Raw genomic sequence first — 17,627 nt, 5'->3', positions numbered from 1 at the left:
ATTGTCTATTGTCATGGACACTTCCAGTGACCCACTGACCACATGCAGACAGTGTGTGCAGCTGCTGCTACTGTCAAACCACATTTTGGACCAGCAGGTGGACTTACTATGGAGCATCTATGGTGCTGAGATTGCCGTAGAAAATGAGTAGTTGAGGTGGTCACACAGGCGGTACAGACTGAACAGTCAGAAAGCGGATAGGTGACCACCAGGCAGAATAATAGTATTGAAAGCTACGGGCCTAGTGCTGGAAAGCGGGAGAAGTGTAGCTTTGATCGTACTTAATGGCTTAATGGGCCGAAGGGCCTCTTCTGTATTGTATGATGCTAGTACAAAATAGCAGGTGATGCTCGAGTCCCCTGTGGCCACCCTGCTTGCTTACAGATACTGTTTCGGATGCAGTTAGGGAGACAACTCCTTATGATAGTGGCGGAAGCAAACTCCATGGCACTGTCTGTCACTGTGGTGTACAAGAAGAGAAGACAAAGAATGGCAGGGCTATATTAATAAGGGATTCAATAATAAGAGGAATGTACAGGCATCACTTCTGCCATGACAAAACTCCAGAATGCCAAGCTGTCTCCCTGTTATCAGGGCCAAGCATGTCATGAAACGGCTGCAAGGCATTCTAAAAGGGGAAGGTGAACAACCGGTGGTTATTGCACATACCAACGACAGAGGTTTAAAAAAAAGGGATGAGATCATACAAGCAGACTAAAGGGACTTGGAACGTAAATTAAAATGTAATCTCCCTTTGTGCCAGGTACGACTTCAACCAACAAAGAGCTTTCCTCCTGAAACCCATTGATTCTAGTTGCTAAAGCTCCTTGCCACACTCTGTCAAATGTGGTCTTGATTTCACGGACTGTCACTTTCATTTCAGACCTCACCTCACCTCACCTCTGGAATTTAACTCTTCTGCCCATATTTGCACTAAGGCTATAATGAGATCAGGAGCTGGCAGAACTCAAATTGGGTGTCACTGAGCAAGTTTTTGCTGAGAAGGTGGTGCTTGATAGCACTGTTGATGACACCTCCCAATACGTTACTGTTGTTCGAGAGTAGACTGATGGAGCAGTAATTGACCAGGTTGATTTGTCTTGCTTTTTGTGTACAGGGCATCCCTGAACAATTTTTCACCTTGTCTGCTAGATGCCAGTGTTGTAACTGTCATGGAACAGCTTAGCTAAGGGAGCAACAAATTTTGCAGCACAGATCTTCAGTACTATTGTTGAAATTTTGTCAGGACTCATAGGATTGTGCTTCCACCTAAACTGCACATCCCTGAACACTAAGGGACAATTTAGCATGGCCAATCCAGTTAACCTACACATCTTAAGCATCTTTTCATATCTCATCCTACCTCAACAGTTGTACATGGAATATCTCAGCCCTATCACAATTAGTTGTCCTAGATATGGACAGAAAGTGCAGTTCAAACCAAGGATGTGTTGGAACAGTTAAAGAGTCTTGTCAGACTGTTCAACTGGCTGAGCACACAGACCAGACCAGATTCAAGTTTTGATGTGCTAAAACTTGGTCTTTTCATGAAAAATTTAAAACTGAAAGGCATCTTGTGATCCTTGAATCATCTCTGAATCAGTTGTTTAAATAAAATGTAGGGGAATTGGCTTCTAGATCGGTAGAGAATCCAGATGGAATGGGTAGAAACCTAACTATAGTTTAACAATAAAGCAATTATAAATCTAAAAGTCTCAAAATCTCTATTGCCTGATCCAGTATGTGAATGTCTGTCTATCAAATGTATTAAATCTTTCTACAAGTATATAATTAGGAAAAACATAGCTCAAGCTGCCTCGAGAGAATTGTTTCATTACAGGAAACAGAAAATCAAGACCAGTACATCTTTCTTGGGTTGGCAATTTCTAAATAATAAAATGCCATGGAGATCAGTGCTGTAACTTTCACTACTTAACAGTCTATGTCAATAATTTGGAAGAAGGGATGTAATGCATGGCAGTTAAATTTGCCAATGACACCAAGATAGGTAGGCATACATTTGGAAGATGGAGTATAATATGAAAGTAAGAACTTGAAATCTTGACAAAAAAAGTAGAAAAATGGTATACTATTTATTTTACTGCAGAACTCAAAAGGTCCAGTGGGTTCTAGGTGTCCTGGTATATGAATCGCAAAAATGCAATTTACAGGTACAAGTCATTGGGGAGGTAAATCAAACTTGGCCTTTATTGTAAGGTAAATTAGATATAAAGTCGGGAAGTATTACTGCAGCTGGTAAGACCACATCCAAAGTAGTGTGTGCAGTGTTGGATTGGGGGTGGACAAAATCAGAAGTCACACGACACCAGGTTATAGTCCAACACATTTACTTGAAATCACAAGCTTTTGGAGCACTGCTCCTTCATTGGGTGGAGCGGAAGGAGCTAGGGGTTAAGAATAAGAGGTCATCCTTTTTAGAGGGAGATGAGAAGTTTTATTTTCTCTCCGACAATAGTTGACATGTAAAAATCTTATTCCCAGAAAGCATTAGATGCAGATTCATTCAACTATTCATTCAACTCGCTCAAAGGCTGAAGTAGATTTTTAATAAACAAGGGAGATTATGGGAGCAAACAATAAAGTGAAGTAAAGACTACAAACTTGAATGGCAGCACAATCTCAAATGTCAAATGACCTTTTCCTGTCCCTAAGTTGTATGGTCCTGCAACAGAAAGATACGTCAAACTTATTTGGAAAGAAACATGCCATTATTATAAAATTCACATGAAAATGGCAAAGGCTTGCATATGACCATACTTGAATCTTGAAATTAAGTTGTTTCTTTGCTAAGATAGGGCTAATATGGTTTTATCAGTGCCTAACTGTAAAAGCATGTATTCTGTTCACTGATTATTCCTTCTGCAAATAATTAGTTGTTTAAAGATCTGATTGGTTGATTTTTGCTTAACTGAAGATTTCAAGAATAAACAAACACAGAAGGCATTATGTGAGCTAGTTTGTAGTTTGATTGCAGTTTCAAAGAACTTGACAAGCAATTTGGGTCTATTCAATTATCAAAGCTCTAAACTATTGATATTTAATATTTTAATAAGCCTGCACTACTATTTATATTGTAAAGCATTATATCAAAAATTTAGTGTGAAGTGTTTCTGTTAAATTTGGCAGGACCCTTAGGAGCATTGATATGCAAAGAGACCTTAAGGGACACGTTCAAAGCTGCCTGAAAGTAGGAACGCGAGTGGAAACAGTGGCAAAGAAGGATTAGTTTAAAATGGTATCAAGGTCAGCATAGACTTGGTGTTCCAAAGGGTTTGTTCCTGTACTGTAACTATTTTGTGTTTTAGTGCTGGCTAAACCAGACATCAACTGCTGTGATGGTCATCCTGATTTTGAAAACATATAAACAGAAATAATCTGAAGATGTGTCTTGAAGATTTTAAGTAATAGGGCTGTGCTGTGACTATTTCCCTTGGCAGTTGGTTCCACTGTGAGATTGTCCTTGGGAAATAAATAGTCTTTGTAATTTGTGTAGATGGCTTCTATGTGTTTTGTCATTGCCAGAGGGCAACAGGTACTTTTTTCTGTCAATTCCCATTAATCTGGGATAAATATAATATAGTTACAGACTATGAGTTAATAAAGCGTGGCAGCACAGATTTATTAAAGACAAAATCATGTTAGGCTAACACGAAACAGTTTTAAAAATGAAATAGAGAATTTGATGAGGGTAGTGCACTGTAGTGTTTTGTACATCACCTTTCAAAGGTTTTTAATAAAGTGCCAGATAATACACTTATTGGATAATGAAAACATGCCGGATTAACGAGCCAGTGGCAACCATGACACAGAAGTTGCTAAAGGACAGAAAGTTGACGACACAATATCTCAACCAATAATAAAGCACGCTAAGGATGCAAGCAGTTATCATGGAAGATAGACTGGTGAAATTGCCAGACATATTGCAAATGAAATTTACTGCAAAGTGTGAAATAAAATATTTTGGAAAGAAAGAGGATTAAATGGAACAGTTAATTTCAATTAAAGGTGCAGCAACAGCAAGACCTGGTGTTTTATGCTGATAAATGTTTTGACAGAGGCAGGACAAGTCACTATTAGAAAGGTATACATATTGAAAAGGAAGCATATTGAGTTTTACCAATAGAGGCAAAACACGAGCAAGTAAGTTATGGTGAACGTATGTAAATTACTGAGTGGGAGTATTGTATTCAGTTCTTGAGAACTGCATTTTATGAAGAATGTCAAGGCTTTAGAGATGCTGCAATGGGAGATATACTAATATAGTATATAGGATGAAGAATTTCAGAAATGTGCACAGGATCGAGAAGTTGAAGTTAGTGTTATTAGTGTAGAGACTTTTAAGAGACAATTCTATGTTTAAAATCATGAATGATTTTGATATTTAAAAGAATCTCTAAACATTGCCACCCAGGTTTTTTTATAGTATTCCTGCAGTGTGGAAATAGGCCCTTCAGCCCAACAAGTCCATAGCAACCTTCCAAAGAGCAAACTTCCCAGACCTGTTCCCTTACATTTACCCCTGGCTAATGCACCTAACCTAGAAATCTCTGAATACTATGGACAATTTAGCATGACCAATCCACCTAACCTACACAGCTTTGGACTGTGGGAGGAAACTGAAGCACCCATTAGAAGCTCATGCAGACAGGGGGAGAATGTGCAAGCTCCACACAGACAGTCGCCCAAGGCTGGAATCGAACCCAATTCCCTGGTGCTGTGAGGCCACCATGCCACCCTTCGGACGATCCCTGATCCCAGCCAAATCCAACTGTTCCAGGATGAAATCCCATTGATAGTAGCTTGTGTGAGTAGAATATCTTCAGAAGCAGAATAACGTTTTGGACAATCTCTCAATTTTTCCTTTTGTCATGAGTTACACTAATATCTGTACAAAGTTCTTTCAACTTGAACAAAGAACAAAAAAAAAGAAAATTTACAGTCTAGGAACGGGCACTTCGGCTCTCCAAGCCTGAGCCGATCCAACTGTACCATCTAAACCTGTCGGTCAATTCCTAAGCATCTGTATCCCTCTGTTCCCCACCTACTCATGCATTTGTCTCGACGCATCTTAAATGAATCTACAGTGCCTACCTCTACCACCTCTGCTGGCAACGCATTCCAAATGCCCACCACCCTCTGTGTGAAGTACTCACTGTATGTATCCCCCTTAGACTTTCCACCTCTTGCCTTGAAAGTGTTATTGAATCCTTCACCCTGGGAATCTACCGTGCCTGCCTCTACCACCTCTGCTGGTAATGCGTTCCAAACACACACCACCCTTTGTGTGAAGAAGTCCTTGTCATGTGTATTCCCCTTAAACTTTCCACCTCTCACCTTGAAAGTGTGACCTCTCGTTATTGAATCCTTCACCCTGGGAAAAAGCTTGTCTCTATCCACCCTGTCTATACCCTTCATGATGTTGTAAACCTCAATTAGAGCCCCCCTCAATCTCCTTTTTTCTAATGAAAATAAACCTTTCTTCATAGCTAGCACCTTCCATACCAGGCAACATCCTCATAAACCTTCTCTGCACCCTCTCCAAAGCGTCCACATCCTTTTGGTAATGTGGCGACCAGAACTGTACGCAGTATTCTAAATGCGGCCAAACCAATATCATGTACAATGTTAACTTAACTTGCCAGCTCTTATGCTCAATACCCCGTCCAATGAAGGCAAGCATACTATATGCCTTCTTGAGTACTCTGTCCACCTGTGCAGCAACCTTCAGGGTACAATGGACCTGCACTCCCAGATCTCTCTGCCCATCAACTTTTCCCAAGGCTCTTCCTTTCATTGTATAATTCACTCTAGAATTAGTCTTGCCTAAATGCATCACCTCACATTTTTCTGGATTGAAAGTCATCTGCCACTTTTCCACCCAACTCTCCAGTCTATGTATATCCTCCTGTATTCTCTGACAGTCCCTTATGCTGTCTGCTACTCCACCAATCTTTATGTCATCTGCAAACTTGTGATCATACCAACAGTGCCCTCTTCCAGATCATTTATGTTTACAACAAACAATAGTCCCAACACTGGCCATCTTCTTCCATTTTGAGAAACTCCCTTCAACTACTACTCTCTGTCTCTTGCTGCTCAACCGGTTCTTTATCCACCTAGCTAGAACACCCTGAACACCATGTGACTTCACTTTCTCCATTAGTCTACCATGGGGAACCTTATCAAACGCCTTACTAAAGTCCATGTATATGACAATCAACAGCCCTTCCTTCATCTATCAACTTGGTCACTTCCTCGAAGAACTCTCTATTAAGTTGGTAAGGCACGATCTCCCATGTTGCCTATCACTGATGAGCCCATCCTTCTCTAAATCTAAATAGATCCTATCCCTTCGTACCTTCTCCAGCAATTTTGCCACCACTGACGTCTGGCTCACTGGTCTGTAGTTACCCGGAATATCCCTACTACCCTTCTTGTACAGGGGACAACATGAGCAGCCCTCCAGCACCTCATCTGTATTTAAGGATGCCACAAAGATATCTGTCAGGGCCCCAGCTATTTCCTCTCTGGCCTCCCTCAGCAACCTGGGATAGATCCCATCAGGTCCTGGGATTTGTCCACCTTCATAACCTCTAGCCTACCCAACACATCTTCCCTACTTATGTCAATGTGATCCAAACTAATCAAACTTCTATCTCGAATCTCAACATTCATCATGTTCCTCTCCTCAGTGAACACTGATGCAAAGTAATCATTCAGAATCTCACCCATTCTCTCAAGTTCGACATACCTGATAAGGTTGTTAAGAAGGCATACAATGTGTTCTCATTTATTGGTAGAGGCATTAGCTTTCGAAGCCACAATGTCATGCAGCAGCTGTACAAAACTCTGGTGCAGCCACACTTGGAGTATGCATGCAGTTCTGGTCACTGCATAATAGGAAGGATGTGAAAACTTTGGAAAGGGTTCAGCAGAGACTTACTAGGATGTTGCCTGGCATGGAGGGAAAGTCTTATGAGGAAAGGCTGAGGGACTTGAGGCTGTTTTCGTTAGAGAGAAGAAGGTTGAGAGGTGACTTAATTGAGACATACAAGATAAGCAGTGGATTAGATAGGGTGGACAGAGAGAGCCTTTTTCTTGAATGGTGATGGCTAGCATGAGGGGGCCTTGCTTTAAATTGAGGGGTGATAGATATAGGACAGATGTCAGAGGTAGTTGCTTTACTCATAGAGTTGCATGGGCATGGAACACATTGCCTGCAACAGTAGTAGACTTGCCTGCTTTAAGGATATTTAAATGGTCATTGGATAAACATGTGGATTAAAATGTAATAGTGTAGGATAGATAGGCTTCACATTAATTCCACAGGCCAGTGCAACATTGAGGGCCGAATGTTCTATGTTCTAAAAAAAGATTAAACTATTTCCCATGATAGGAGAATGGCCAACCAGGTACATTATTTTCAAACACTTGAAACAGTATGCAAAAAAATCCTTATTTTAGAAACAATGGAATAGTCTCAGACTGTCTAAAAGCAGCCAATCAGATACTGAATATCAATACTTATTATACTATAGAAATATTTTTTTGTAAGTTAAATATGCACTTTAGCAACTTGTCACCTGATGGAGTTCTCCAACGTCCACAAAACAACATATCCTTTTAAAATCACACACATTAGGATTAGATCTTTTTAATCCAACCTGATTTCTAGAACATAGAACAGGCAGCATTGGAACAGGCCCTTTCGGTGACCACGCTGCTAATATAAATTAATCTCACATGCCTGCACGTGGTCCATATCCCTCGATTCCCTGAGTGTTCATGTGTCTGTCTAAATGTCTCTAAATGTCTCTATTATGTCTGCTTTAACACCCTACCTGGCAGCACGCTCGAGACACCTACTATCCTCTGTAAATAATCTTGCCTTGCATATCTTCTTTAAAATTTTCCCTTCTCATCTAAAATCTATGCACCTGGTATTTGACATTTCCACGCTGGGAAAAAGAATCTGACTATCCAATTCGTGCCCCTCATGATTTTATATATTTGTCGGGTTGCCCCTCAACCTTCCACCCTTCAGCGAAAACAACCCAAGTTTGACGAACCTCTTCTTACATATACTCCAATCTTGGGGACAGGATACTCACTCTTGTGCAGTTATTTCAGTGGTGACAAGGGAAAACAGTACGCTCCTGAAGATGATTTCGCTCTCAACAATTATCTTTGAGTTGGGATAAACATTTCTGGCATCATAGGTAGCTTGATTCGTTCGATCCTGCCGTCAACAATGGGGCTCAGTATGTGGAAAAAATGCACAGTTTCTTCTGGGCAGGTGACATTAGGCCAAATGAAAAGCAACGGATTATCCTTCTGACTGCTTGTGAACCTACAGCAGTTTTTGGTCGTTAGGAGCCAACTTTCCCTGAGGCATCAAATGCTAAAACCTTTCAAGATTTAACCGATTTAGTTCAAGAATATTACAACCCCATGCCGTCTCCTAATTCTGATATGCTATCAGTTTTATTGAACAGTTTGAGAACCAGGGAAATCCATATCAGGATTTTTGATGAGGTTAAGACAACTGGCAGAGGGAGAATCCAGGAGGCTGGAAAGCGAAGGAGTCATCAAACCAGTACAAAAAAGCGAAATGGGCAGCACCAGTGGTACTAGTTGTGAAGCCTGACAAATCAATTCACCTTTGTGAGGATTTTAAGCAGACAGTAGACCACTATCGGTGCTGGACAAATACCCAATTCCGCGCATAGAGGACTTGTAAACAAAATTGTGGGGGGGGGGGTTGCTGTCCTTCACGAAGTTGGACATGAGCCACGCCTTCCTACAATTGGTCGAATTCAGCGATGGGCCCTTACTCCAATTACAAGTTGGAATGTCATCCAGGAGACCATGTGACAAATGCGGATCCTTTGACCTGTCTCCCACCAGCAGATACACCACCGGCAATGCCTCCCCTGGAAGAGTCCGTTCTGGTTTTAAACTTTCTGGACACCCTTCTGGTCTACGCTGACAGTATCTAACCGAGGACACAAAAAGATCCCATCCTTGCAAAATTAAAACACCTGATGGGGCCAAGAGAACCAGAATAGAAATTGTTCTGGACCATGCGAGACTAGATCACTGTAGAGGATGGCATATTACTATGGGAGGAAAAGTGATTGTTGTGAGTAAAGGTCGTTATCAGCTACTGACCGAACTCCACCAGGATCATCCGGGAGTTTCCAAAATGAAGATGTCGGCAAGCAACTATGTCTGGTGGTCAGGATTTGATACCAACATAGCTATGATGATGGGGCAGTATCTAGAGTGCCAACAAGGACAAAACCTTTTACTATCAACAGTGCCCCCAGATACATGGGAATGGCCAGGTAAACTTTGGTCTCAGTTGCACGCTGACTATGCCAGTCCTCTTGTGGGCTCAATGTTTTTGGTTGTTGTGGATGCGCATTCAAAGTGGTTGGATATTCACTCAGCAAACTCAGGAATAATGATTAAAAAGCTGTGTGCATCGTTCACGATAAGTGGACTCTCAGAATTATGATGTCAAAAGTCACACGACAACAGGTTATAGTCCAACAGGCTTATTTGAAATCACAAGCTTCAGAGCACTGTTTCATTGTCATATAGGGTGAAATATACCTGTTGGACTATAACCTGTGTCATGTGACTTCTGACTTTGTCCATCCGAATCCAACATTGGCACCTCTACATCTTGAAAGTATTGGTCACAGAAAATGGGATGTCATTTACCAGCGGGGATTTTGAGTATTTCCGAAAGTCGAGTAGCATTTGACATGTTCTGACAGCTCCATACCATCCATCATTCAATGGTCTGGCAGAAAGAACAGTCCAGGCAATGAAGACAGGCTTAAAGAAACAGCCCACAGCTTTACTTCATAACAAACTGTCCCCGTTCCTGTTTAATTATAGGACCAACCCTCATGCAAGTACAGAAACATGCAAATGTAGAAAATAGGTGCAGGAGTTGACCATTTGGCTGTTTGAGCCTGCACCACCACTCAATATGATCATGATTGATCACATAATCTCAGTTTCCCATTCTTGTTTTCTCTGCATACTCCTTGATCCCTATAGCTGCAAGGGCCATGCCCAGCTCCCTCTGGAATATATCTGAGTTGGCCCCAATAGCTTCCTGTGAAAGCAAATTCCACAGGTTCACAACTCTGAGTGTAGAAATGCTTCCTCATCTCAGTCCTGAATGGTGTAACCCTTATTCTTAGACTGTGACCTCTAATTCTGAACTTCTCCAACATCAGGGACATTCTTCCCGCATCTAAGCTGTTCATCTCCATAAGGTTTTTATTAGTTTCTATGAGACCCTATTCATTCTTATAAATTCCAATGAGTTCAAGCCTAGTCAATCCAGTCTTTCTTCATATGGACTCGTAGAAGTGTACAGCACAAAAACAGACCCTTTGTTCCAACTCGTCCATGCCAACCAGATATCCTAAACTAATCTAGTCCCATTTGCAAGCACTTTGTCCATATCCCTTTCAACCCTTCCGATTCATATACCCTTTTAAAATGTTGCCAGTGTACCAGCCCCTACCAGTTCTTCTGGCACCTCATTCCATACATGTACCACCCTCTGCATGAAAAAGTTGCCCCTTAGGTCCCTTTTAGTTCAGGATTCCCCAACCCAGGGAAAAAAACCTTGTCTATATGCCCTCTCCAAGTCCCTCATTATTTTAGAAACCTCTCTAATGTCACCCCTCAGCCTCTAATACTCTAGGGAAAGCAGGGACAGCTACTCCAGAGTTTTTGATGGGAAGAAGACTCCTCACCGGTTTAAACCTGATATTTTCAGACATGGGCTTTCGGAGAGTGAAATGGCAGCAGGAACACTCATGCTGGCCACGTGCCTCTCTAAGTGAGAGAGACAATTTATTACATGAGACGAAGTTTGATGTTGAAACCACAGAAATGGCCCTGCATGGATATGAGGCAAAGTCGACATGACATCAGGTCTTGTGACGTACAAAGTTTGGATAGATCCTGAACAAGCATGGATCGCATGAAGGCTGTTACCTCAAAACTGGGCAGGAGCAAAACATATCTGGTCCCTTCCTAATGAAGAGCTTACGCTCGAAACATCAACTTTCCTGCTCTTTGAATGCTGCCTGACCTGTGCTTTGCAAGCACCACACTCAACTCAAAGGCAATTGGCCTACTTCTGCTCCTGATTGATATATATCTAAAGACGATATCCCCAGGTTTGGGCTGATAAATGGCAAATAATATTTTTGTTACATGGGTCCTATGCAATGACTACCTGCAACAAAGAAGGACCAAATCTGCTTCCCTTGACATTCAGATGGCATTACCATTCCTGAATCCTTCATTGTTAACATCCAGCAGAGATCATTGACCAAACTCTGAACCGGACATCCATATAAGTAAACTTTGCGGCTACAAAACCAGATTAGAATCGGGGTGTTCTGTAGTTAGCAACTCAACACTGACTCCTCAAGTTCTGTCCACCACCTACAAGGCATAAAGAACAAAGAACAGTATAACACACAAACAGATCCTTTGGCTCACCAAGACTGCACCAACACATTATGCCTTTCTAAATTATGCCTCTACATTCTCCATACTTCTCTATTCCCTACAATTCAAGATGCCTCTTAAATGTATCATACCATCACCACCTCTGGCAAGATATTCCAGGTATTTACCACCCTCTATGCATCCATCTTACCAGCTCACCATGGATCCCATGTGACTTCACCTATCAGCCTGCCATGAAGAACCTTGTCAAAGGCTTTTCTAAAGTCCACATAGACAACATCTACCACCCTGCTCTCTTTAATCATCTTTATCATTTCCTCAAAAACTCAGGTGTGTGAGACATGACCTACCCTACACAAAGCTATGCTGCCATTCTCTAATAAGTCCATATTTTTCTAAGCATGAGTAAATTGTGTCCCTCAGAATCCGATAATTTCCCTAAAGCTCACTGGCCTGTAATTTCCCTGGTTATTCCTGTAAATCAGTAATGTGACAGAAAACGCTCCACTTGCCTAGATGAGTGAACCTCCAACAACTGGAGAAGCTTGATACTAACCAAGATAAAATAATCCACTGATTAGCATCCTATCCACCAACCTAAGCATTCATTCGCACCACCATTCACTCAGACTGATCACTGTTTATATTAGTGCAAAATATACTGCAGTAACTCACCAACACACCTTCAACAGCACTTCCAAACATATAACCTTCATCTTCAGGCTGACCAAGAGCAGTGGATATGTGGGAACACCACCAGTAGCAACTTCTGCTCCAAGCCACTCACAATCCTAACTTGGAAAAATACAATGTAGTGGAGATGATGACTTTGTGGTATTATCACTGCACTGTTAATCCAGAGACTCAACTCATGTTCTAGGGACCTGGCTTCAAATCTTGTCACAGCAGATGGTGGAATTTGAATCCGATAAAAAAATCTGGAATTATTACCTAAACATCACCACAAATCTATTGTCAATTGCCAGGCAAAACCCATCTGGTTCACTAATATCCTTTAGGGAAATAAACTGCCATCTTTACCATGTGACTCCAAACTCATAGCAATGTGGTTGACTGTTAACTGCCTACTGAGCAATTAGGGGTGGGTGATAAATGCCCTCATAGTTTAAGATCAAAATTTGCTGTTACTCATTCTCCAAGGCTGACTGATATCCACTCCTTTATCTGTGCAATTGTTCATTTTTCTATTCATTACATGGCGTGTAATCCTTGTCCCTTGCCCATTTCCACCCCCCCCCAAAAAACCTCCACCGCCCATCTTCTACACGAAAACTTAACTTTCTTTTCAGAACTACCAGTTCTGAAGAAGACTGGATCCAAAACATTAATGTTGATTTCTCTGTACACACGCTGCCAAACCTGCTGAGTTTTCCCAGCAATATCTGTTTTTTGGATCAGAATTTCCCAGTTCATTGGAGCCTGAAAGCTTTGTAATTAATGTGAGGCCATTTGCTCCTTTCATACTGCTGGCAAGCAACCTTGTTCCATGATGAACTCCAATGTGCAGATGAGGATCCCATTGAAGCCCATCTGTTGTCCCCAGTATCTACTTAAAGCTGAGCCTGAATATTTTGCAGTGTTAGTGACAGGTTAGCGACAGACTCACAACTCCCGCTTCTTCTTGTGCATCACCAATCAAGTCAGGAAAAAGGAACACTTCACTGCTGAATTTATCTGCAGGTATAATATTTTCTAGTCTTTACTATTTAAAACAAAATTAAAACAAGGAATATCATGCCTTCCTTAAATTTTGCCTGAAGTAAATGATCAGATTAACTTGTCCACCTGTAAACCCTCTGCAGAGCTGACATAAAAATCCACTCCAGGCCAAAACTGGCACCTCCACGTCATAAAAAGTTAAAGTTACTTGAAATAACACATGAAATAGCAGCCATATGGGATAATGTCAAGTGTTATTTTCTTTATGCATTCATGGATGAGGGTGTCACTGACTAGACAGCATTTATTGCCTATCCTTAATTTCCCAGAGGGCAGTTAAGGAACAACCACATTGCTGTGGGCCTGGAGTCACATGTAGGCCAGATCAGGTAAGGATAGCAAGTTCCTTACTTAAGGGACATTAGTGAACCAAATGGGTTTTTCTTACAATGTATTCATGGTCATCATGATGCTTAATTCCAGATTTCTTTTATATATTTAATTTAAATTCCACTGTCTGCCATAGCAGGTTTCGAACCTGAGTCCCTAGAACATTACCTTTGTCTCTGGGTTAATAGTTCAGTGATAATACCACTAGGCCATTGCCTCCCAATTTTTGCCAATGCAAAAACAATTGACAGGTTCATTTTAGTATTTTAGGTGTCCCAAAATAAAACATTGATGTGTGTCTTGGAGACAGTAAATTTATTTTATCTTTTAACAGCCTTTTATCTAATCCAAATGCTTCACATATTTATCTGATAACACTGGACTATAAAACACTAATTCCTCTAATGTCTTTATCATCTACACTGATGCTACTGTTGATAACACAGTTAAAGATATTTTTGTATTGTATTTAAATGCTAGTGCAAGGCAACTACAAGAAACCAACAAATCACATGATGGAAAATGATGCTCACATTTACAACCTGCTCTGTTTATTGCATGACCATTAATTTATTTTATTTCAGTACACAAATGTTATGATACTTTTAAAATGCAGGTTCTTTGTACTTTTATTTCTGTGTGCTTCATATACATAAAAATGTATTCCAGGAAATCCACATTCCTATAGATGTTGACTGTTCATAAAAATAGTTTAATTTGTTTTATGTGCTCTGCTGTATAATGATTTTTATAATTTGTGCTTGTTTTAAATAAGCTATCTGTTGAAAATTGAATCAGAGACAGTTTAAAAATTTAACTAAATGCTAAAGAAAATTAGATATCTTTAATCCAACTATCCTGTGCAGTTTACTCATTGACTGGACCACATAGTCTTATCACTTATTGTTGACGCAAAATAACGAACAGCATTTTCACATTTGCAGATTTGCTAAGAAGCTAGATATGAAGTAAATCTTTTGACATTTCATGTTAAATTGCTGAATATGGGTAAAGCTTGTTTTGTGCTGGTGAAGGATGTTCCTTAATCCTCAAAGAGCTATAACAATAAAAATAGAAAATGGCTGGAAATATTCAGCAGTTTAAACAGCATCTGCACAGATTGAACAAAGTTTCAAGTTGACTCGTATTTTGACTTCACTCTGGTATCCTTTTATACAGCTTTAATACAGACAGTAATTTTGTGATGGAGCTGAGAATTTGACATTCAATTTTCATTTTTCTCAAGAATCTGACTGAAATCAAAGAAAAAAATATTCTATTCCATGAGTGCAAAATACAAAAGTATTTTCTTTTTGCTATCAGGACCCAGTTTTGTTTACTGGTACCGTAAGGAAGAATCTGGATCCCTTTGATAACCACACTGATGAAGCACTATGGAATGCATTGGAAGAGGTAGGAAGTGCATTGCAAAATCATCCCTTACCTTGCAAACAGTGTGTTTTTGAAACATATAGTTTGCTTTAATGTGTTCTTGGTTCATGCAAGTTATTAAATATGCTGCCAATCAATTTTGTGGAGAAAGCTAAAAAGGTGCCTGTGGTTTGGACACTGAACAGCCTCAGCAGTGTGAGTATGTGATCATTATGAGCTGAGAGTATACACATACTGAATTCAGGTAAACTAGGAGAACAAGTAGGTATTTAAAAGGACTGCTGCAGAACATCACCACAAAGTTTTATAAAGTAAGAATGTGGATCTGGAACCAGAAGTCGCAGCAATGTACCTCCTCTTCCACCCTATTACCAGTTCAGTCTCTTTTTTTTTCCTTTTTCTTCCTCACCTTCTGTCATTTCCAAAGATGGGGAATATTATGGCCTTGCTCTGTTTGCAAGCACAAATGCATTAAAGCAGAAAGGTATTTTATATCACTAAATTGAGGTCCTGTAAAGATTCCCGTTAGTAACTCATTTCAAAATTCTAAATTTTGCAGTATTTTGAGTTATTCGTGAATGTAGAATCGGAGAACTTCACATTGAATCCTATCTGAGAGTATTGATTCCAGCAATTGGTCCATTCTCAATGGTCCAACTGGCTAGCCTATCTGGTCTATTCCTCGCACCCGTTTTGGTTAATGATATATGTGCAAACTCCCAGTTCTCTGGTACCTCGTCTATATCTGGTGAGGATTGGAAAATGATTCTCAGAGCATCCACTGTTTTCTCCCTACATTTCTTTTAGCCCTAAATACAATTCATCTGACCGTGGTGGTTTTTGCACTTTAAAGAAGGTCCATCCCTTCATTACTTTCCTTCTCACTGAACTTAATTTATCAAATATTTCAAATTCTTTCTCTTTAACTAGAATTATAGAATTTTACAGTACAGAAGGAGGCCACTCAACCTATTGTATCTCCCAAAATAGCTACCCAGCTAGTCCCACTTCCAGCCTTATCTTTGTACCTTCTAACTTCATCACTTTTAAATACATATACAACTCTCATTTGAGACTTCCTATGGAATCCCCCTCCACCACTCTCCCAGTCTGTGAATTCCAAATCTTAACAACTCTCTGAGTAAAGAAATTTCTCCTCCTCTCACTCCCAGCTCTCTTGCTGACAATCTTGAAATTGTGACCCCTAGTTACTGACGTATCAACGAGTGGAGACAGAATATCCTTCTTTACCCTGTCACGATTCTTCATGATTTTGAACGCCTCAGTAAGGTCATCCTTTAACTGCCTCTACTCTGAGGAGAATAAGCCCAATCTCTCTCATCTTTCCTTGTTTCCAAAATCCTTAATTCCTGGTACAATTCCAGTAAATCTTCTTTGAACTCCATCTGGACTTTAATGTATTTCCTTAAGTAAGGTGCCCAGAACTGAACGCAATACTCCAAATGTGGTCTGATTTGAAATTTATAGAGGTCAAGCATTACTTCCTTGCTTTTATACTTTATGTCACTATTTAAAAATCCAAGGATCCTACTAGCTGCCTCAACCACTGGTTTAACTCATCTGGCCACCTTCAGAGAATCACGTATGTGAACCCTGAGATCCCTCTGGCCCTATATTCCCCTCAAAGTTGTACCATTGAGCCTGTGTTTCGTCTACCAAAATGCATTAGCTCACATTTCTATGCATTGAAAATTTATTTGCCAGGGGTCTGCCCATTTGGCCAACTTGTCAATGTCCCTCTTGAAGTCGCTCAGCATCATTCTCACAATTCACCATTCTCCCCAGGATAGTATAAACTGCAAATTTAGAAATTTTGCCCTCAATACTCATCTCCCAATAATTTATGTAAACCAGAAAGAGAAAGAATCCCAACACTGATCCTTGGGGAGTATTACATTTGATTTATCCCCAATATGAGAAATGCCCATCTACCCCTATCTCCTGTTTCCTATTTTTGGCCAACTTCTAATCCATGCTGCCAGTGATCCATCAATCCCAAACATTTCTAATTTGCAGACCAACCTGCCATGTGATACCATATCACATGCTTTCTGAAAGTCCAACTATGCAACATCGACAGCACTACCATCATCTACCAACCGTGTCACCTTATCAAAAAACTAAATTGAAAATGACCTGCCCTTGACAAAGCCATGTTGACTGTCTAGTATTAACATACTTTTCTCTCTAAGCATATATTTATCTTATCATGTATCATTGTCTCCACCTGTTTTTTCACTGTTCATGACAAGCTGATAGGTCTGTAGTTTCTCAGTGTATTCTTTGTATGTTTCTTAAACAACAGTGTCACAATTCAATCCTCCAGTTCACTGGGATTATTCCAGAGAGCCTTCGAAAATTACTGTCAACAGCTACGTAAGTTGCTTTCTTAAACCTCTCAGCAATCTAGAATGCGTCCAACCAAACCTGGGCACTTCTCTTTCTGGAATGCTGCCAGCCCTTTTAGCACCTCTTTTTCATCTTTCACTATACTGCTCAGTTGCTCAAAATGTATTTTTTTAAAGTAGGGCATTGTCATTATCTTTTAATTTGGTGAAGATAGAATCAACATAATTATTTAGTACCTCTGTGGGATCCTTTGCTTCAGTGAG

At 40.3% G+C, this 17,627-nt stretch overlaps 1 protein-coding gene across 5 annotated transcripts in view; it reads left to right on the top strand.

Moving 5' to 3' along the window:
* The window catches only part of abcc4 (ATP binding cassette subfamily C member 4 (PEL blood group)), a 471,758-nt gene that overhangs the window by 334,317 nt on the left and 119,814 nt on the right, over positions 1-17,627 (top strand). For all 5 annotated transcript variants that reach the window (XM_072577875.1, XM_072577874.1, XM_072577873.1 and 2 more), the window contains one exon: positions 14,926-15,015. In XM_072577875.1, the coding sequence (XP_072433976.1) occupies positions 14,926-15,015 (90 nt within the window). The remainder of the gene's footprint in view (positions 1-14,925; positions 15,016-17,627) is intronic.

This window comes from Chiloscyllium punctatum, chromosome 9, assembly GCF_047496795.1.
Source record: "Chiloscyllium punctatum isolate Juve2018m chromosome 9, sChiPun1.3, whole genome shotgun sequence".
NCBI classification, from domain to species: Eukaryota; Metazoa; Chordata; class Chondrichthyes; order Orectolobiformes; family Hemiscylliidae; genus Chiloscyllium; species Chiloscyllium punctatum.
The sequence above is the reverse complement of the archived record's forward strand: the minus strand, read 5'-3'. Positions and strand labels throughout refer to the sequence as shown.